This window comes from Zalophus californianus, chromosome 16 (genome assembly GCF_009762305.2).
Source record: "Zalophus californianus isolate mZalCal1 chromosome 16, mZalCal1.pri.v2, whole genome shotgun sequence".
NCBI classification, from domain to species: Eukaryota; Metazoa; Chordata; class Mammalia; order Carnivora; family Otariidae; genus Zalophus; species Zalophus californianus.
Window position 1 is genome coordinate 46,715,805 of NC_045610.1, and position 22,747 is coordinate 46,738,551.

The 22,747-nt window shown below is 44.6% G+C and overlaps 1 protein-coding gene and 1 long non-coding RNA gene across 7 annotated transcripts in view; one reads left to right on the plus strand and one right to left on the minus strand.

Moving 5' to 3' along the window:
- MARCHF10 (membrane associated ring-CH-type finger 10) overlaps window positions 1-7,298 on the minus strand; it is a 79,753-nt gene extending 72,455 nt beyond the window's left edge. For 2 of the 6 annotated variants that reach the window (XM_035724721.1, XM_035724719.1), the window contains exon 1: window positions 7,031-7,293. Coding sequence is in view for 1 of the 6 variants with exons in the window: in XM_035724722.1 (XP_035580615.1) it covers window positions 7,031-7,096 (66 nt within the window). In the remaining 5 variants the exon portion in view is untranslated. Of the gene's footprint in view, window positions 1-5,514; window positions 5,702-7,030 lie in introns of those variants that run through there. The other 4 variants (XM_035724722.1, XM_027567793.2, XM_035724720.1 and 1 more) reach the window with 4 other exon arrangements.
- Window positions 7,299-16,845: 9,547 nt separating this feature from the next.
- The window catches only part of LOC113907970, a 40,826-nt gene continuing 34,924 nt past the window's right edge, over window positions 16,846-22,747 (plus strand). Inside the window, exons 1-2 of the long non-coding RNA XR_003515329.1 lie at window positions 16,846-16,927; window positions 17,001-17,262. This is a non-coding gene — a long non-coding RNA (uncharacterized LOC113907970). The remainder of the gene's footprint in view (window positions 16,928-17,000; window positions 17,263-22,747) is intronic.

A 22,747-nucleotide genomic window follows, 5' to 3' on the forward strand; every position in this document is an offset into this window, starting at 1 on the left:
TGCCCCTTTCAGCCAGCAAGGACTCTCTGTACTGGTGTGGATGCCCTTACAGCCCTCCTGTTCTGGGCATAAATAATGCAGCCGCATTCATCAGCTGGCTTCAGCGATCCCGTCCTGGTTGGTTATTCATAGGGAGTTAGACTGACAGACACCTGATTCAGAAGCAGTTCTATGACTTGACAAAAATGAAAACCCAGAATCTAGCGAAATTAGCAATGACCAACGTTATGAGCGCCTGGTCACTTTAAGTTCACTTATTCAACAATCGCGTCCCTATTCCAACTGAGGCGCCATGCTGGGTGCTGGGATATAGCAGTCGGAAGGAAGAACGTGCCCCTGCCTTGGTGTTTCTTACAGTCGGGTGGGCAGAGGACTGACACTGAACATCGCTGCACCCCAGCCACTTGACACTCCATGAGGTGTTCTCACGAACCCACCCCTCCTTCAGAATTATCTGAGGGGAATGTTCCCACCACCCAGCGAGCTGCTCGCGCCCGTAACCTGGCCGGCTTCCTAACATTCCCTCTTCTGCGCCATCCATATCATCACCCAGCCCTGATGATTTTCTCCCAAGCAGCCCCCGAATCCATCGTGGTGGGAGTGTGGGCCCTGCTGTGTGAGACTCTCAGGGTTCAAATCCCAACTCTTTTGAGCATTGACAAAGGAACCCTAATTGTGATAAGGGCTATGGAGTGGAAATGTGAGCTTCTTTGAGAGACGGTTATTATGGGAGGGCATGACATGGTCTAGGGGGCAAGGTTTTCCTTAGGAAATGACACCGGGCTTGCTAAGGAGTGAGCCAGGCAAGAAGTGGGACAGAGAGCATCTCAGACAGAAAGGACAACAGGTGCCGGAGCTTTGGGGCAGCAGGGGGCTGGTGCAGTTGAGGACCAAGAGGGCCAGTGCAGCTGGAGCAGAGAGAGGGGAGAACAGCAACGGAGGGCTCTCGGGGAGACAGGGGCTGGCCAGTTCACTTGGAGCCTGGAAGGTTATGATTGCAAGAGCCATATAACTGCCACTGGAAGATTCCAACCTGGGGAGTAAATGGTTAGATTTGCATTTTATTTTGTTTTTTAAAGATTTTATTTTTAATCTCAACACCCAACATGGGGCTCAAACTCACAACCCCAAGATCAAGAGTCACACATGCTCTACCAACTGATCCAGCCATGTGCTTCTAGATTTGCATTTTCAAAGGCCCCTCCAGCTTTAGTGTAGAGAATGAAAGGAGGGGGGGGGAGTAAAAATGAAAGTAGAAGGACCCGCAGGGAACATATGACAATAATCCAGATAAGACAGCGACCACACTTGGGTAGCAACAGTGGAGAGGAGGCAGCGGTGGAGGAGGCAGACATTGGAGCTACTATTTACTGCGCCTCCTGAAGGTCTGGGCACCCTTGTCAACATTTACACACAGTAACTCACTCGATCTTCAGGTCGGTGCTTGAGGCAAGCGCTCTATTTCCATTTTGCTGGTAAGGAAACTGGGCAACCAGGGGAGTAAGTAACTTGCTTAAGACTGCAGAGCTGGTAAATGGAAGAACTGGGGTTTGAACTCACAGAACCTCACAGCAGGGCCCACACTCTCACCACGATGGATTTGGGGGGCTACTTGGGGGAGAAAATCATCAGGGCTGGGTGATGATATGGATGGCGCGGGAGAGGGAAGGTGGAGGAAGCCAGCCAGGTTATGGGCTCGCAGCAGCTCCCAGGGGAACTGGTGGCTGGTCGGTGGACGATTCTGGAGACGTTCTCTTTGTGAGAAAACCGTGTGGAGTTTGAAGCGGGGTCGGGGGGGCGGGTAGTGGAGGCGTCAGGCCAGCGCCTAGATGCGGGGCTCTGGAGCTGACGAGAAAAGCAAGGATTTGGGCACCACGGGCATTGGGTGACAGCTGAAGAAGGCAGTATGTGTACTGGGAAGAGGAGGAGAAGCAGGGACAGAAAGCTGAGGAACACTCCAACTTGAGAACACCGAGCGGAAGAGAAGCTGCAGAGCAGCCGGAGAGGCAGGAGGCAAACCAGGTGGGCGCGGTTCCATGGCCGCTGCGAAGAGCCCGTTTCAAGGAGCAGGTTATTTATAACCTTGGTGAGTGCACTGAAGACAGATTGCCGAGAATTGCGCAAACGAGAGGTAAGGGAGTAGAGACGATGCTTTCAGGAGCTTGGGCTCTGATTGGTGTGGCCTGAGTTTATGACCAAAATATTTAAAGTCACACAGTTAGTAAATGGCGCTGGTCATGATGAGTCTGCGAGACCTCCTCGGTTAGGGTCACCTGAAGTCCCACACATCCTGCTTTTGGGGCCAGTGAAGTCCTTTCAGTGATTGCTACACGTATTTTTTTTTAATTGACGTAGAACATGACATTCGTTTCATGCATACCACAGAATGAATAGATATCTGTGTATATTGCAAAATGATTGCAATAAGTCTAGTTAACATCCATCACCCACATAGTTATAATTTTTTTCCTCTCGTGATGAGAACTTTTAGAGATCTATTCACTTAGCAACTTTCAAATATACAGTATTTTTTAAGTCTGTTTTATTTATTATCTCTATACCCAAAGTGGGGCTCAAACTCAAGACCCCGAGATCAAGAGTCACACGCTCTTCTGACTGAGCCAGCCTGGCGCCCCTCAAATATGCAGCATTATTAACTATAGTCACCATGCTGTATGTTACATCCTCAGTACTTACTATTTTATAACTGGAAATTGGTGCTTTTTGACTCCCTTCACCAATGTTGTCCCCCTCCCCCCCAAGCCCTGCCTCTGGCAACTGCCAGTTTGTTCTTTGAATGTTTTCTGTATCTATGAATTTTGTTTTGTTTTTTAGATCCACATATGAATGAGATCATACAGTATTTCTTTCCCTGACATATATATATCTCACATTTTATCTATTCGTCCATCAATAGACACAGAGTTTGCCTCCATATCTTAGTTATTGTAAATAATGCTGCAATGCGTTAGTGTTTTGGATAAACACCCAGAAGTGGAATTGCTGGATCATATGGTAGTTCTATTTTTAATTTTTTGAGGAACCTCCAAATTGTTTTCCTTAGTGGCTGCACCAATTTACATTCCCACCAACAGTGCACAGGGATTCCCTTTTCTCCACATCCTGATCAACACTTCTTATCTTTTAGATAGTAGGCATTCTAACAAGGGTAAAGTGATATCTCATTGTCAGTAAGGGTGATATGCATTTCCTCGTGATGAGTGAGTTGAGCACATTTTCACATACCTGTTGGCCACATGTATGTCTCTTTTGGAAAAAAAATCTATTCAAATCTACTCATTTTTAAATTGGGTTTTTGGGTTTTCTTGCTATTGAGTTGTTTGCGTTTTTGGGTATTAACCTTTTATTGGATATATGATTTGCAAATATTTTCTCTCATTCAGTAGATTGACTTTTCATTTTGATGATGGTTTCCTCTGCTGTGCAGAAGCTTTTTGGTTTGGTGTAGTTCCACTTGTTGGTTTTTGCTTTTGTTGCCTTTTTTTAAAAAATTTATTTAAGTAATCTCTATACCCAACATGGGACTCAAATTCATGACCCTGAGATCGAGTCGCCTGCTCTTCCAACTGAGCCAACCAGGCACCCTGCTCTTTTTGCCTTTGATATCAAATCCAAAAAAGCATTGCCAAATCGAGGTCAAGGCACTTACCACCTATGGAGTATTATGGTTTCAGGTCTTATGTTCAAGTCTTTAATCCATTTTGAGTTAATTTTTGTATATAGTGTAATATCACCCAGTTTCATTCTTTTCCATGTGCCTTCCAGTTTTCCCCGCGCCATTTATTGAAGAGACTGTCCCGTCCCCATTGTAAATTCTTGGCTCCTTTGTCATAAATTAATTGACTATATATGCATGAGTTTTCCAAGGCATTCTATTCTGTTCCATTGATCATTGTGTCTGCTTTTACACCAATATCATATAATTTTATTACTATAGCTTTGTAATATTGTTTGAAATCAGGAATCATGATGCCTCCAGCTTTGTTCTTCTTTCTGATACACATTTTTTAGTGACTACCATGTGACAGGTGCTGCTCTAGACACTGGAGAAACAGCAGGATAAGATAGACAACATCCCTACCCTTGGGTGTTTGCATTCTGAAGCTTTCCTTCCTCTCTTCATTTTTTTCAGTTGTATAGATATTGGCAAAACCAGGTTGTCCCTGACTCATGGTGACTCAGTGTCTCGACTGGTCATTGTGAAATCTCGCCCTGAGCAGTATCATCTAGTAACTTGTGCTGCTTCCTCTGGAGTTGCTGTCTCTGAAGTATAGAAAGTTGGTCTTTGAGAGTCCAAGTCTAAAGCTACAACCAACAGATAGTTCCACAGACTACATGCAAAACCTAAATTTTGCCTCTGAGGATTTTTAATAGTCATTTATAGCACTACACTTTAAAAGATCATTTTTGGGGCCCCTGGGCGGCTCAGTTGGTTAAGCATCTGACTCTTGATTTCGGCTCAGGTCATGATCTCAGGGTCTTGAGATCAAGTCCCGCTTTGGGCTCTGTGCTGGGCATGGAGCCTGCTTGAGATTCTCTCTCTCCCCCTCAGCTCCTCCTCTCTTCTCTATCACTCTTAAATAAATAAATACATAAATAAGATCATTTTTAACTTTTCATATGAATTTGTACCTGCACAGAATGAAGTTATGTTCCCACTCTTTTAGGAAAACAATGGTGTTAAAGCAGGCAGAAAGATGAACCTCTGTTGCTACTGTTGGAAAGAGAAGCCTGTCTGAATATGAATCAGGCAGAGAACATAAGTTTTCATAACAAAAATGTGTTAATGGTCACTAAAGGGGCACATCCCAGAGTCCACTTGAATGATACATTTTGGTTACAAAATTAACATAGAAAAACGAGCTAATATATCCTGGCTTTAATGCTGTGTTATTTTAAAGAGGCTTCTAAGTCAAGAGGCATGAAAAAACTGTGTCTAACTAGGTAGGAAATAACACTATTTGAACTACTTGCTAGGTTACCTCTGACTTCACAATCATCTACCAAATAAAGGACTTTCAAATTACCTACAAAATTCTCTTTACCCTCCCATAAACTATTACTGTACTTTACTATAAACTGCATATTTAGAAGCATCATGGTCCCACATGTTATTTATTTAAACACATCAATACTCTGTGAGAGTAAACAAATACTTTAGGCACCGGGAAAAGAGATTATTAGGCGGTCACCACGATTTAGGTAAAAACTCTCCAGCTTTCTGAAGTACCACTTGAACCTCATACTGTACCGCAGGTTTGAAAACTGACCAGGACGAACAAGAAACAGAAATAACTGTTTGGAAATAAATTCACATGAGATAATGCTTAATTTGCAGATCTCAGTTTAGTGGGCTTACTCAACCAGATGGCCATTTGAAGCCCAAAAACTTATCCTCCGCAAATACAGACAGGTGGGGGAGGGGGTGGTAATAAAATGTGGGCAAGGCGCTTGTTTCTAAAATAGCATGCTGTATTCTCTTCCGTTTCTCACCTTTGAACTGCTTCGCAATTTAAAATCCACTCATGGTCATGCACGCTTCTCTTTTAAGTCTCTGGTGACAATATATTGGGCCAAATAATGTGCTTTACAAATCAACATAAGAAGCCATTTTAAATCAGGAGAGGGAGAAGGAGAGAAGGGAGTAGGAGGAATGTGGGCAAGGGAGAAGGGAGCCCTGCTTTGCTGAAAGCGAGAGTGAGTGAGTCTTCTTGGCCTCAAAATTCTACATATCTGTGAAATTTCAATGAGGAATATTCTAAGAACTTTGTGACATATGTATTCCTCTCTAGTGTAACTTTGCAATGAATTCAAACCAAGTTTCCCTGACTAAGGAGAACAGAATCTGATTGCAGAATAGATTTCTTTTAGTTCTCTAAAATATCATATATACTGTCCTTCTGCTCTATGACCACATTTGTCAAAAGAATTGAAGGGAGCCCTTTTTAATAACATCAAGCTATTTCACTGTTTTCTTGTTAAAAGTTTCTAATATGTTCTCATATTGGAAGTACTAAAGTGAATATTTTATTGGCTCAGCAATAAACAAAAATGTAAATTTAAGCCCCTCTTTAGGCTTCAGGTTCCTTTAGACCAAAATCTAAATGGCTATATTAATACCTGACAATCAGGTTTATAAATCCCCCCCCCTTTTCACAACTGGGTACTTGGAAGAAGGACCTCAGAATTTATTTCTCTTTTTACACAATTAATTTGTAATGACAAAGATTACAGGATTTCTTTAAGTCTTAGCTTAAAAAAATCTTAAGAGTTTTAAAATCTTATAAAAATGAACGCAAGCAACAAAGGAGTGATTTGGGGCCAGTTTTTCTATCACCCCACTACTGAGAGAATGCTGTGACGGAAGGCAGAGAGGAGGAATTGACATGGATTGGGGGGGAGATAATCGGACTCTCCCAGCCAATTTGGTTTAAGAAATCAAGGGGTGGGTGGTGTAAGGGGCTGCTAAGAAAAGCTCTTTGGCGGCGACTCCTCATTTTATTGTGAAACTGTGACAGAGATGGGCGGTCACACACTGACTTTCAAGCCTAGAAGAGAGAGACTCCATGTGTAACTTGGGAAACTTTGGGGGGTGGGGTTGATGTCACAGTCTTGACAAGCAATTCGAAGCTCCCAAAGATGACAGTATCAACAATTTCCCTCTCGGAAGCCCGAGGGGCCGTCCGGTTCGTGTAGACCTACTCTGGACTTGCAGACCCGAGAAGACTGCGGGGAAGTTGTGCAGCTGCGGGGGCGCTGCCAGTGTGCAAACAAGTGATCACCGGGTCCCCCACACCTGTCCCTTTGAGACAGGAAAACACCGGGACAGCCGGGGAGAGGGAAGCCTGCCAGGCCGCCAGGCTTCGGCCCGATTTCCCATCAGAATGGCAGAAGTGGAAAGGAGAGGGTGTCCCCCTTCTCCTCCCCACACCTCCTTGAAGGACTGGGGGCCGCAGGGGGCGCGCGCGGCTGGGGCCAGCCGTTACCTGGCGGGTCAGTCCTTACCCACCTGCGCGGGCTGATGGGGCCGAGGGGCGAGACAGGCGGGCTGGTCCAGGGCGGAGGGGCCGCCCATCAATCGCGCGGGGGCCGTCTCCGTGCTCCTCTTCCTCCTCCTGTCTCGTCTCCCCTCCCGCTACCGGCCCCTCTTCCTCCTCCTCCCCGGAGGCTGCTTTCCGCGGCGGCGGCCCGACTTTCTAGGGGCGGAGGCGGTGGGGGTGGCTGCCTGGCGTCCTCCCGTTTCCTTGGCAACGCGAGCTGGGGGCCACGAGCGCTGGCCTGGGGGCGGGGCCTGGGCCCCGGGGTCTTGAGCCCAGACGTGGGCGCCCCGCGGTTGCCGTGGGAACGGGATGCGGTCGGGGAGGCAGAGCCGTGATGGCGGCGGGCAGAGAAGACACGCGGCAGGAGCACGCGGATTGGCTTTGTCTTGATGCCCAAGCCCAGACCCAGATATTGAGGCCATCACCCCTGCTCCGAATCGGTGCTGTGCTTTATAAAGAACGTGATTAGAAAACGAGAGGGGAAAATAGTTTTAACTGAATAAAGTAATATTAAAGGCAATAGATGGGTAGAGGAAAGACAGTGCCGCCCTGGAGTTTGAGCTGTTCGGGGGTTCTTGGAAATACCTGCTCCGAAATAAGAGGGAAGAAATAAACGATTAAGGGAGGCACCCTGTCAGTTGCAGAACTGAGGCCAGATCCCAGTTATCTCCTAGTTATTAGTAATCTGGGCTGCCTTTCCCAAGGAAGGACGTTCTTAGAGGTTTAGACTAGTGCCCATAGATTTGGAAAGGACCAGAACCTGTGCTAGCCTCATCTTCTCTCTGCCAGGTTTATTTCTGTCTGTGGTTTTTGGTAGGCTAAGATGACTCTTCCATTCATTTTGCACATGTAGGCAGTCAATAACTTGCCAACTGATGTCAAGTTACGGCATTTTTGATTGAGTAGAGACTAGAGGAAAAGGAAAATAGAAATTCTTGGACCTTTCATCAGTGCCCAGCATCCCTAGGTGTCTGTGGTTTATGGGTGTCCTCTCAGCAATCCCCCAAATCCAGTTGGCATCCAAATCTCCTACAGCATTGCACCCTTCCTTCTATTCTTATCACCACCACCCTAGTTTGGGGCTCCAGGACCTCATGACTGGATTATTGTAAGGACCTCCTGACCACGTCTTAAGCCCCTGTCTTCCATACCCTAGCCCCACCATTTCCCTGATTCTATAAGCAGCTTGGGTCTCATGCTGTGGCCCTGCTAAGAAGTTCTCAAAGATTTCTCACTGTGGCATAAAATCTAAACTCTTGACCACGGCTTTCCCTATACCCTCCCCCAGGCTCGATTGCTTGGTTTTCCTCTGTCAGCACTTCTTCATTCATACTTCACCCAGACCAGACCGCACATGATACTCTGAACGTCACTCCCTGCCTTCACACCAAATCCTAAGGCACATCCTGAGCCAGGCAGATTCCAGATAATATGTACGTAGGTGAAACCTTTGTTTTGGGCACTTTTCATCCGACCTCCATTGGTCCTTCAGCAGTCAGTACCTTTCTGTCCATGGTAGCTCAGCCCATGTTCTGTTCTTATTCTCAGCTGGTTATCAAGTAATTCCTATCAAAGCATTAATTGATAACTGAAGCATTAACTGATAAGCACTAACCTAAGACCCCTCCCCATGGTTTTTACCTTTCCATCTTTTTAAAATATTTTTTAAAATTCAAGTATAGTTGACACACCATGTTACATTAGTTTCAGGTGTACAACATAGTAATTCAACAAGTTTATACATAATGCTGTGCTCACGACAAGTGTAGCCACCATCTGTCACCATACAATGCTCTTACAGTATCATTGACTAAATTCTTTATGCTGTGCCTTTTATTTCCATGTCTTATTCATTCCATAACTGAAAGCCTATTTCTCCCACTCCCCGGTACCCATTTTGCCCCTCCCCCCACCCCCTCCCCCTCTGGCAACTGTTCTGTGTATATATAGGTCTGATTCTGCTGTTTGTTTGGATTCCACATACGAGTGAAATCGTATAGTATTTGTCTTTCTCAGTCTGACTTACTTCACATAGCATAATACCCTCTAGGTCCATCCATGTTGTCCCAATTTGCCTTTCAATCTTTAAGACACACTGATCGAAACTATAATAGTGAAATGATAGATGGAGGGTTTGTTCTGTTGAAGTTAAGACACCCTTCAAATAAAAATAATCATAACGATTAATGATAATCAGGAATTATTAATGACTAACAGAGGAGGAAGTGGAAGCCCAGGTGAGATAGTTGAAGAGAAGTGACATGCCTGAGGACAAGGTAAGAAGCAGACCAGGGCTCAAAAGCAGGGTTCTCACTCCTGATGTTGCCTACTAATAAGAAAAACACCATGGCACATGTTAGATCCAGATTTTCTCCTTCCACTTCAACATCTGTATAAAATAATACTATCTACCTCAAAGCATCACTGTGGAGATTAAACAAGAGAGGGCAAAGCATTTAACATCATACTTGGTCTGCAGTAAGCACGTAATAATTTACTTTCTGAGGCACATTTTAAGAGTTTATTTAATGCACATGAGTGAAAACCATAAATATTTTCAGATTTTTATTTTTTAATTTTTAATTTTTTTTATTTTTTAAGTAATCTCTATGCCCAATGTGGGGCTCAAACTCACAACCCCGAGATCAAGAGTCTCATGCTCCACTGACTAAGCCAGCCAGGCACACCACTATTTTCAGATTTTCAATAACAAAGTTTGGAGATGTCACTTCATAGCTCAGTTTTAAAAACTTTTCTACGTTTTGAAGTGTTTCTGAAAATTAAGCTCCATGAAGAGAATCTTGGTGCTCTTGAAAGAAGGTGGCAGTGCCAGGGGCCGGCCCATAAACAGTTACCCAGTGACTCCAACTTTAGTGTTTACTGAGTAAACTTAAGCTTGGCATGTCAATACAGTAAGATTGGTTCTAGCATTAAGAAGCAAAGTGCTAAGGAAGAGAAATATTAACATGAGGGGAAAAAAACTAAACAATTCCTAATTGGGGAAAGGATCTTCCTTTTTGCAAAATTCTTTGCAAAAATGTCCCTGGTAGATGATGAATAAGTGAAGAAAACAGAACTTAGACTCAAGTAAATCATGGGTTCTAATGATGGAGATATTTGGTGTTTGCAAATAAGCAACAGGGAGGTCTTTAGCTTAATCTAAGAGTTCTGCAGAGGGCAGCTTCAAGTATAAAATTTCAGAAGTGTTCCATGTATTCAGTTTCAGAAATAACATTTTTGAGGGAAATATTGAATTCAGTGCAAAGAGTAAGCTGTCCAGAGCGGGTAGTTATGCATTCTAAGCCTCCTGAGACTGGGGCTACCCCCTAAGCCTGGGATATCCAGGAGCCTCATGGAGACCTGGCTGAGCTACTCACCTGATCTGGAACAACACAAGCTCTTTGTCCACCTAATATTTCCTCTTCCTAACAGAGGAGTCTAAGTAGGTCACTTCGTTATTGTCTAATCAGGAGCTCTCCTGCCAAATGGCCTCAGAAGCTGCTGGCCTCCCTTATTAGATACACCTCCGTCAGTTTTACCTTGGGCCACGCCATGACTGATGGGTTTCTGTTCTCATCAGTTAAGGCCAATGTGGAGATGTTGCTTTAATTCAACGCACAAGGCATGAACTGGCAGTTTGTTTATAGAAAGGATCTCTAGGAGTGGCTTTCCTGAGAAGGGGGCTGTGGGCATGGTACGGTCCTCTAAAGCCTCAGGGGGTCTCCTCCAGATGTGGGGGATCCATCTGATTAATTTTAGAAACTGGCTAATGGCTTATTGAATATGCCATGGGCTTTTTTGACATTCTGCATTTATCCCATAGCTATATTTGGCCAGACAAAGCATGCAATGTGACAGTCTCTTAATGTCACTTATGAAAAGTGGCCTGTAGAGTTGTCTTTAAGGTGGCTGGATTGCTGGGTAGGCTGTTTTGAGGTGAGACCTCTGGACATTTTGAGGGAGGTCATTGAAGACCTAGGGTCCTTGATTTTGTAGGATCAGATATGCCATTTCAGTTCGTTTGGAGCCAATCTTTTTAGGAACTGATTCCCAATGATCCCCTCAGCAGAGACAAAATGCCCTCCACCTGACCAAGTTATTATTTCATCTCAGAGAATATAACTGGTAACTGACCAGCCCTGGTCATATGCATAGGTACTTTCCCCACCAGGGGAAAAGGCATCCCCAGGAGATCAAATTAAAGATCAGAAGGCTTAGTGAATATTGAATTCGATCAAAGGGACTTGAGTGTTCTTAAGGGATTTCTCTAGCAGGCTGAGGAGGCCTTAAGGAATCACATCCCTTCCCTCCAGAGTTGTTTCAGTCTGGATAACTGATTTGGATTATTCACCTCAAAGCGTTCAGAGACCTTCCTACATCCTGGTTTCAGTTAACTCACTTGCTGCTTCCCTTCACGGGACCGTTTCTCTTCCACTCACGCCATCAACAGCCTAGTTTGGAGTTGAGAAGAGCAGGGTTGGAATCTCAGCAGTAACACTTGTTGTGTGACAGTGAACAACATTCAGCCCCCTCACACTTCAAAATCCTCAAAGTTAAAATGGGAATCGTCAGAGCCTCCTTGCCAGCTTGTTGGAGGATTAATGAAATGAAGTTTCTGGCACCGGGTCTGCCATAGCGTAGCTGCTCAGCGAATGGTAGCTATTCCGATTATTGACATTATGTAGATTTATTTCTCCTAGCTGAGGCACACCAGCACACATCACCTACAAATTGACAAAACCGCTCCAAAGGCTTGTTAGTTCTTTAAGATGTTAATCCTGTGTTACTGACATCATGGTGGTTAATTTTATATTGATATTTTTTATCCTGAATTTCAGAGACTGACATTTTATGACCTTATCACTAATTGTGAGGGTGTATCCAATTTGGGACTTGCAGTCATCCATGAACTATATGAAATTTAGTAATGCCTGTTGGGCTTTCATAGGTCAAATATCTGAGATCTGATTCTCTTGTGGAACAAAGCAGACTCTAGTAAAGATTGGCAAGCTCCCTACAATTAATAAAAAAAAACATGTCCTTTAGGGGATCCCTTAGAATTTTCCTCATTTGGAGTCGTAGCTGGCCTATTGTTCTGTTTTACAAAGAGAGGGCAAACTCATTAATGTTTTTGGATCCTACAGTGTTGAGATATTTCTCAAAAGTTCAAACAGGCTTTGATTTCTTTATCCATTTTGGAAGCCTCAGACTTTTCAGAGCCTTTCATTATGGCAGTTGATGCATTTTAGACAAGATTGGATGTGATTATAAGAACTCTGAGGATATAAAACATACCACTTTTCTAAATTTCTGAGCAGTTGTTACCAAAGGAAAGAGTTTGACTTCTGTCCAGAAGGAGTATCTGATTTGTTTGGACTTTGGATAAACTTGAGCCATACATGTTTGGCCAAGAGTTTAATTTGCAGACTGATCATCGAGCTCTGAGCAAGACCCAGGCTTCAGAAAGCTATGACAGCATCAGGATCTCACGTGATCTTTAAACATGTTTCTGGACCGATACTGAGGCCAAAAAAAAAAAAAAAAATCTTCTCATCACGAGGGGAGAGGAGCATGAAAGCTAAGCAACTCCTGGAGCTTTATGAAGTGGATGTTACCCCAGGATATTTTGTTTGGATAAAAGCACAGAGCCAGTGAAGGAGAGAGCAGAACAACACCCCAAAGGCAGCTTGATAGAGGAGCAGGGGCAGTGCTGGTTTGGGGGGCAGGTGGTCTCCTTTCTCATCGCCCATTTCCTGATGGTGGCAGCCAAGGAGCTTTTGCTGTGAGGAATGGCCTCTGCACGCACAGGGATGGAGTGGGGATCCCTCAGAGGACCATACCACCCAGAGGAGCATTCATCCCTGAACATAGAACATTTCTAACCTTTGTGCTCTTTGCTCTTCAGGACTCTTTCTTTTGTGATACTCTGTTTTTCTAATTATACAGAAGGAGCATCAGATTAGTTGCTAACTCTAATTTCCTTCTTTAACTCTTTGAGGCTTCTGATTGCATCTGCCCCACCCAAGGACAGCTGCTTGCCTCCCCTTTAACTAGAGGGTGGCCAGGAACAGCTTCAAGGCCAAGGTGGGAATGAGGTGTGGGGCAGCAGGGAGGAGGAGGAGACACTCAGTAAAGAGGGGTTGCTAGGGATTGCTACCAGTCCCCAAATCTGGGTATCCCAAATCGGTGAATCTGGAACATTCTACCTGTGCACTTAATCAACAAATATTTGGCGCGCCTGGATGGCTCAGTCAGTCAAGCGTCTGCCTTCGGCTCAGGTCATGATCTTGGGGTCCTGGGATGGAGCCCCATGTCGGGCTCCCTGCTTGGCAGGGAGTCTGCTTCTCACTCTCCCTCTGCCCCTCCCTCCTGCTCGTGCTCTCTCTCTCTCTCTCTCTCTCTTTCTCTCTCTCAAATAAATAAATAAAATCTATAAAAAAATCAACAAATATTTGGTAGGTGTCAAGGACAATTTACAGGGAGACAAATCAATAAATATAGAGTGACAAATGATAGTGCCAAGACACTAATAGTGTGTAGCGAGGGAATCCTGGGGCACGTGGGAACCTACTGAGACAAAGCGGTTGAAGATGGCCTCTCCCGGTGAGGCGCAGAGGATGAAGACGAGCCAGCTCTCTGAGGGTGAAGGAGGAGCGCAGGCAGAGGAAACAACGTTGGGAAAGTCATTTATTTATTGATTTATTGATTTAGAGCACAGGGAGGGGGAGAGGGGGAGAGGGAGAGGATCTCAAGCAGACTCCCCACTGAGCCCGGAGCCTTATGTGGGCCTTGTTCTGAGATTGTGAGTAGGGGGCTTAACCGATTATGCCCCCCCAGGCATCCCAACACTGGGAAAGTCTTGAGGTGAGAGAGAGCTCAGGAGGTTCAGGGAACTGCAAGGCAGCCGGTATGGCCACAAGGCTGCTGCGAGGGGAGGCTGGGGAGGCTGTAGGAGTTGAGGTTGGGTTTTATTCTAAGTACAATGGAAAGCCATGGAATGGTTTTTGAGTGTGCATGTACGTGTGTGTGTGTGTGTGTGTGTGATGTCTCATGTGGAGACCTGTGAAGAGATTCCTCACCAGAATTGCTGCTGATGACCTCATGATTCCTATCCCAGCCTTTGAGGAAACTTCAAAATGTGCTTCAAGCACATGCTTGTCCATTGGCACGAGACACGCTGATGAAACATGAATTACCAAAGAAACCTCCCCTAGTTCCGGGACACTGGGATGACCACAGGTGCCATATTGGGTGGCCTCTCCTGACTTTTCACTTCTGGGCCCTCATCACAGTGCATTTCCTCATAATGTCCCTTACTGATGCATTTATGTCATACACTGAGTCTTGCTGCTTTTACTCCCCTGCCTCTCCTCCTCCCTCTTTTCTCCTTTCCTCCATGCTCTTCACCTCCGTTGCCTCTTCCTTCTCTCTCTCTGCCTTTCCCATTAACGGTCAGAGTTCCTTGCCAAACCACAGCTCTTGGATTTCTATTTTCCCAAATTTTGTGGCTCGTGATTTTTGTTATTGCTTTTCTCCTCTCATTCCATGCTAGACCCTCCTCTGGTTCCTCTCACCTCTCCTAGAGGGGCTTCTCCCCACGCTCTCCTCCCTCAACAGGCCTAACCCCCAGGTCACACAGTTTGTCACATGTCATCGGGAAAAAGTGCCCTTGCTCTAGCCCTGTAAAAAGATGGCAAGGAACAAACTTCAGTGACATCAGTCTATGGCCATCAATACGGCGGAAGGCATTTCCTGAAAACCAGACAAAACAGAAGGTATCACTGTGCCACCTCCTTTCTGTGGCTCACTGCGCCCTCTGAGTCAGGATAATGAGAGAACATTCTTAAAACATGACCTAACCATGCTCCGTTCTCAAACAAATTCCTGGATGTGTGTGGAAGACGCTCTACCAGCAAGCCTGAGCACAAACGTGCGGGCGGGCTTGTTAGCACTCTTCGGAGTTGCTACCTGTACAAAGCCACCTTCTGAGCCAGTTAGTTTGTATTAAAAAAAACAAACAAACCCAAACAAACAAAAAAAAAACCCAGCCAGTTAGTCTGTAGAGCAGACACCCTCTAAGGCCTCTATGGCTTCATTTTCATGGTTTTGTGTGGTGTTGACTGGGTCTCTGTCTTCAGGTATTTGGGGCCCCTTGACAACATCACTCTTTAGCAAGAAGAAGTTATGGAAAATTCTTGTCTGATATGGAAAAAAGAAACAGGATATTGTCCATTCCCGGAATAAGGTGCAGGTAGAACGTCACAGCACAAGTGTCATTTGTCTCCCATTTCACCTACACCTGGAGGATGTGTGTGTGTGTGTTTAACATAGGCGGCTTATCTGAGTGGATTTTAAGAAATTAATTTAACTGAAAAATGATTAAATTACAAAGAGGAAAAAGCATTCAGTTGGCATCATGCGGGGTCAGAGGCCATTGTTAATGTAATATTCCATCAATTGACTCATTGCTATTCTTTCACTGATGTGATTTAGTTTCTCAAATAGCTCTTATCATGGCAGGCTCGCATTGGAGACATACTACAGATGCCTTATAATCATTGCAGTGTGTTTACTTAACATTTTTAAAAAGCAATGAAGCGATTTAAAATGTATTCGTGTATGTGTGTGTATACACATCTGCGGAGAGATTTTATAAATGTTCGGACAAGGGTTCTCAGAGAACACTAGGGCAAGTGTTGAATTTATCCACTGTAGTGCCCTTCATGCATTTCAAAGAGCTTCATGCAGACGAATGTTAAGCTTTCTTCATAACCATTGAATATACCACTATCTCTTTTAATACGCGGAAGAAACCAGAAGACAAAGAGTCTCTCTGTGTTCCTTATCCAAGGCCACACAACTGTTGCTGGAACCTTGGGCTTCCTGAATGCCAGCCACTTATTTGCAGCATATCGTAAGTGCTGGAAAACCTGTGGTGGCTCAGTTTGTTAGAAAGTACAGTAATCTTATGATACTTGTCTTTCTCTGATTGACTTATTTTGCTTAGCATAATACCCTCTAGTTCCATCCATGTCGTTGCAAATGGCAAGATTTCATTTTTCGATCTCACAGATATGAGGAATTTGAGAAACAAGACAGAGGATCATAGGGGAAGGGAGAGGAAAAATGTAACAAGATGAAACCAGAGAGGGACAAACCATAAGAGACTCTTAATCTCAGGACACAAACTGAGGGTTGCTGGAGTGGAGGGGAGTGGGAGATGGGGTGGCTGGGTGATGGACATCGGAGAGGGTATGTGCTATGGTGAGGGCTGTGAATTGTGTAAGACTGATGAATCACAGACCTGTACCCCTGAAACAAATAATACATTATATGTTAATTAAAAAAACAGTATAAAAATAAAAAAAATTTTGGGGGCGCCTGGGTGGCTCAGTCCTTAAGCGTCTGCCTTCGGCTCAGGTCATGATCTCAGGGTCCTGGGATTGAGCCCCACATCGGGCTCCTTGCTCAGCGGGAAGCCTGCTTCTCCCTCTCCCACTCCCCCTGCTTGTGTTCCCTCTCTCGCTGTGTCTCTGTCAAATAAATAAAATCTTTAAAAAAATAAAATTGTAAAAACAAAAAACAAAACAAAACGAAATATATACAAATGGCCAATATGCACATGAAAATGGCATGCTTATTAAAAATTTCAAATGGGGGGCGCGCCAAAAATAAAAGAAAGTACAGTAATCTGTTGGTGGGGTAAGGTTTTGATGTACTCTGCTTTTTATTGATTTTGGTACAAAATGGAGCAAAACAAGTCATAAGAATGGTTTTTCTCCTAGAAACCTACTGAGGTCGGGGGTCGAACAGCCTCACTCGGCCGTGGGAAAGGGCAGAGCAACATTCTGGCAGCCGATGAGTAGGTATGTATGCACACGGGAGGCCGGAGCTGCATGCCCCGCCCTGCCCTCTGCCTCTTCTTCATCTTTGTTTCAGAACCGTGTGCTCCAGACTTTAGAGCCACAGGCAGAGTTGGAGGCCGAGAAACCCAGTGCCACGGGCAGGATGACAGACGCTCCTGCTGCCCCCAGAGAGGCGGGGAGGTGCAGTCACATATTCACTCGGCAAACGCTTATGAAGCTAAGTGCCAAGTGCCGTGCCAGGTTCTGGGGACTCGCAGAGGAATAAGGCCTGGCCCTCGTGCTTGTGGGCGGAGGAAGGAAAATAAACAAGATCGTGAGCAAGTTCTACAGTAGAGGTGGGTGTGGGCCTGGGACAGGGAGAGGGGGAGATGAGGGAGTGAAAAGAAACGTTCTCACGGTGCCTCCACTATCGCTGGAGGCCCTCCTCGGTGTGGCTTGCCTGCCGGGGGCCAGGTCCCTTGCGACGGAAGCGTGTTTCACCGCGCCCGCCCCACGCTGGCTGGACCACGGGCTCCAGGAAGGCTGTCGTCAGCGCGCTTAGCCTTCCCCTCCTCCCCGCTCCCCTCCCTCCTCCCCCCTCCTCCCCCCTCCCACACGTTGCTTTCCCTCCCTGTCTGGACTGGGGCTCCGGCTTAGGGCGGCCACACACAGTCAATCGATACTCCTTGAGTCGAATTGATGTGAAAGGTATGCCCTGTGAAGCTATACGGGAGGAATGTGGGGGTGCACCTGGGCCTCAGAAGCCTTGCGCAGACAGCTTCAGGCAGCTGAGGAGAAGAGAAGAGCGCGTGCTTAGCGTGCCGGGGTGCTCCTGGCCCCTCTGAATCCCCGTATTCTGGACAGTTGCCTACTCTGCACTTCAAGTTGGCTGTGTTTCCAAACTTCCAGGCGTGCGTGTTTCCCCTTCTGGCCCTCTATTGTGGCTGCATGATAAGGCAAGGGCGGGGCCTGATACTGCTAATCCGAGACCTTTGGGCTGGAAATCCCTCAAGACAGCAGACACAATCAGCTTGAGGCATTTGAGACACCGCTGATGAAAAACGAAGGTGGGGGGAGCGGACGCTTAGATGTTTGGTGTCCCCCTGCGCCAAAAGCACTCGTTCACTGAGTTCATTCTTTACCATGTGTCTGTTTCATGCACAGAGCGGGCGCGGGCGCGCGACCGGGGAAAACCTCTTGAACAGGCAGACGTGTTGAAGTTACTCATGTGAGGCGGAAGGGAAGGGAAATGACCAGTAACCTCTCCGTCATTCTCCCCACAGTGGTCCTCTAGGATTCTCCCAAGGGCCATATTTGGGTGCTCAAACGTGTCCTGTTGGTGTAAAGAACTGCTGTAAAGAACTGAGTATCCCGCTCCAGCTAAGGTTGGGTAGTTCCAGTCAATTCTATTAAGAATAGTCCCCTTACAGGAGCCTGTGTGGTAAAGACTAGTAATTAAATGTTTTTCCAAACCCCAACTGAATTCATTCTGAGGAGCTTTTTAAATTTTTATTTATTTTTGGGCGCCTGGGTGGCTCAGTTGGTTAAGCGACTGCCTTCAGCTCAGGTCATGATCCTGGAGTCCCGGGATCGAGTCCCGCATCGGGCTCCCTGCTCAGCAGGGAGTCTGCTTCTCCCTCTGACCCTCTTCCCTCTCGTGCTATCTCTCATTCTCTCTCTCAAATAAATAAATAAAATCTTTAAAAAAATTTAAAAAATCTTTAAAAAAATAAAATTTTATTTATTTTTCATTTGAGAGAGAGTGTGCATGAATGGGGAGGGGCAGAGGGAAAGGGAGAGAGAGTCCCAAGTAGACTCTGTACTGAGCTGGGAGCCCCAAGTGGGGCTCGATCTCACCACCCTGAGATCATGACCTGAGCCCAAACCAGGAGTCGGAGGCTTAACCCACTGCACCACCCAGGTGCCCATGGAGCTGTCTTATTATTATTATTTTTTTGAACACTAGAAACTTCAAAGTTTCCGAAAGTGGACATCTCTTAGTCGGCACTAATAGAAATATAATGGGAGCCACCTAATTGAAAAATTTCTAGTAATCATATTTAGAAAAGCAAAAAGAAACAGGCAAAATTAATTTTAATATTTTATGAAACCCACTCTATTAAAACATCATTTCAACATGTGACTCATATAAAAATTATTCATGAGATATTTTATGTCTTTTGTACTAACTGTGCAAAGCTGAGTGTCTATTTTTCACTTCCAGTGCATCTCAAAGGGGACTAGTGACATTTCAGGTGTTCAGGGCAACGGGTGGCTGGTGGTTACCTTATTATATTGGGCAGGTCTTTGTATCTTTCAAATGGCAACAGTATGGTTACCTTCTCCAAATAAAGATATTTAAGTCCGTGTGCTTTGGACAAGTGATACCTGAATGTGGTTGTAGAGAGTGGGTGTTCGAATTTGGGTTTAATGGCTTAATGAAAATGAAAAGCTATGACCACACCATCTCCTTCTCCTTCTTCTCCTTCTTCTTCTTTTGGTGTGAAATGAATAGTTTTGACTGTAATCTGACATAAATGAGAAATTAATAGGGCAACAGCTATTCTCCTGGCACCTGCTACCAAGCCTTGAGACCACGAAATTGGAGAATGGGGAAGGAGCCTTGGCAATCATGTCGGGTCACGTCTCTCCTTGGAGATCATACTGCATTGTCTCCCTCTCTGTGCCTCAGAATCATAGAGAGGAACACCCGAAAAATACTGATTCCTGGGCCCCCATCTCAGAGAATCAGATTCTGTGATCTGGGGTGGGGCCTAGACATCAGTATTTTTAAAAATCCTCCCAGTGATTCTAACGTAGAGCCTGGGCTCTGAATGCAGAAACATCCCCTTCCTTTTACAGGTGAAGAAACAGAGGCTGAGTTAAGTGACTCACCTAAGTTCCCACAGCTGGTTAGAGGCAGTGTGGGTCCCAGAATCCAGCTATTCTTCTCTACCTCATCTCATATACAGAGAGACCTTTTTTTTTTTAAGTAGACTCCACACTCGCACTCACAACCCCGAGATCAAGAGTGCCATGCTCTCCCAATGAGCCAGCCAGGTGCCCCAGAGAGACATTTCAATAATACCTCCATCGTGGGTCTTTTTCCTGTTTGATCTCAGAATTATTCTCCTTCTGAATTGAGCTACATTACCCAGCTCAACCTAGATTAGACATAACCTTCAGGAAAAGACTCTGAACTCTTATTTCCCAGAAAATCTCCAGATTAATGGTAACTCTGAAGTGATTCTAATCTGGGACGAAGACCCTTAAAAGCCTCCCTAAAATGGTCCATTTGGGTTCTGCAACTGTATACCTGATATAGAGTTTTATTGGAAGAGCTAGGGAGGAACCCCAGAGGAGTGGACACCTGAACCTGATCAGTCTTATGTTCATTGACTTTCAGCTGAAGTCAGAGTAGCTGACTGACAACCGCCTTGCACGTAAAGGTATCCACGCAGGAAATGCGTGTGAGTACAGTGAGCTGGGGAGATTCTGGAAGGGGAGCCGCCCTTGGCTAGCCTTCCTCCTTTGATGCCTTGGTGCAACGACACGGGAGCTCTCTTGCCAGACCTTCCCGTTGTTCCAGAAGACAGAAATGCAAGTTTGTGTTTGTTTGTTTTTATGAAATATCCCCACCTGTGATGTTGACAAGGAATTCAATTTTTAGAAAAACACTCTCGGGGTCAAATAAAGCCCACACTTGCATAAGCTCTATTCCACCTGTAAGCCTTCAGAGTGAACCTTTTAGAGAAGCCTAAGATTTCTTCATACTCAATACTGAGTTGTCTTGATTTACAAAATGTTGGTCTGATAGCCTCCTGCTTAGGTTTGCCCTAGACCCGGTGAAACTGACGAATGTGAGCATCAGTCCCAGAAGGAAAAATAGTACCTCAGTTCTCTTTTAAATGTTATTCATTTTCTCACTGACCATATTATTTGGGGGGGTTGGCACCTGTGACATGTCATAAATGTTCACAATGAAATTGAAAGTAAAGATCATGACAGTTCTTAAGATCTGGTATCATTTATTTTTAAACTCTTTTGGACCATAGAACGAGTCAGGCAATTTACTAGCATTGCCATGGGATAGACTGGTTCTGCTGTACACATCTGTAGAAGGAAAATGTTTTCCTTCACTGGAAAACAAAATGGAAGGTTCCATTGTCGCACTAGGCCAGACTTCTAGCCAATGAAATGATAATCCAAATAAAAATCAAAATTACTCGTAACCGCATTTTTCATTTCAAGAAAAAAAGAAACCACCCTGGCTAAGTACGCAGCATTTACATGGAGAGCCCTTGATTTCAAATAATCGAAGGTGTTTATAACAGGTGAAGGCTTTTAACAATTTAAGAGTTGATGCTAAATTACCCTTTGATCCGAAGTATTCATTCAGCAAAAATAAATGTAAGCTATTCCTGAGGCATATTAGAGATTAATGTAAAATGCGTATATCCTTTCTGTCTTGGTTCTTCTCCCTACATGTAACCTTGAATTTTGTCGCAGTTTTTTTTTAAATGTAAAACCTTAGAATATGGACTTGTAAGAATCTGTTCCAGGTATATTTCCGTGAACAGTGCCACTGTCCTCAGATAACCGGGGATGGGTAACAGTTTTTGACTAAAGCTGAAGGGAACAGGATTAAACAAGAATTAGAGCGATTATATTTTCTTTATCTAAAACTTTCACGTCTTTGGAAAGCTGCTTGGTTTCTATTTTGAGCCACGCTGCCCACATATCTTAACAACAGAAACGTTGCATAATTTTGCTTTTCCTCTTTTTATCTCTGTTTGGGTGTATTTATTATTTCATACGTGATGATGCAAAGCTCATTAAAATGTCCATTTATATTCTTGTTATCTGTGCGGAGGATCTAGCTGTTTTTCCCTTACTGTTTATAGAACCTCACTGTAATATTCAGATTTACTGGCAACAGGCCCTTCCTAACATGGTATACATTCCATTCCCCTCTGTGACTCTGTTGATGGGGGTCTATGCGATTTACTCAAAGCTAATAAAGACTGTGTAAAAGGATGGGTCATGGATTTATCCATTCATAGAATTTTAGCACTTTCAAAGGGAGGTTTATCTTATGTTCTTTTTTCTTCCCCCCAATTTAATTAAAACAAAAAAGCGTTAGTCCAAATGAGTGACAGTTGGCAGATCTGCATTATTCAACTGGAGGGACTCCAGAGTTTCTGATGCTTGGAGATGGACAAGTAATTACCTCCTGTCTGTGACTGTTTTCTACCAGGCTAAGCCCGATGTTTATTGTAAACTAGCTACCATTAAAAGCTGTAATAACAAGCCTTATGTTCCCACACCACAAATTGACTCGCACTGTTTTTTTATTTACCTTCATGTTTTATTATCTTCTTTGAAATGTTTCATTTTAAAGGAAGATAACAGAAGAATGAAAATTGAACAAATTCCAAATTCATGCTTGAAAAAAAGATATGCTTAGCGCACATATTTCCTGCAAGCACCCGGACAGCCTGATGGCCACTTTCTGGATACTGGCAACTTCTGTGTAGTTAACTATTAGATGCAGTTGTTACTGGTACATCACTTGCCCAATGGGCCAGAAAATAGCCTACAAATTAAAGTTTAACTAAGGCACATAGGCCCAGGGCAGCGGTTCTCAAACTTTTTTGGTCTCCAGACCCCTTGATACTCTTGAAAGAGCTTTTGGGTGTGTGGATTTTTGTCTGTCAGTATCTCCTGTAGAAGAAGGGAGAACTGAGACGCTTTAAAAATTGCCATTTACTTAAAAATAATGTTAAAAAACCCCTTGCATATTGACATAAATAGCATTTCAAAAGAAAAAACAGTTTCTTC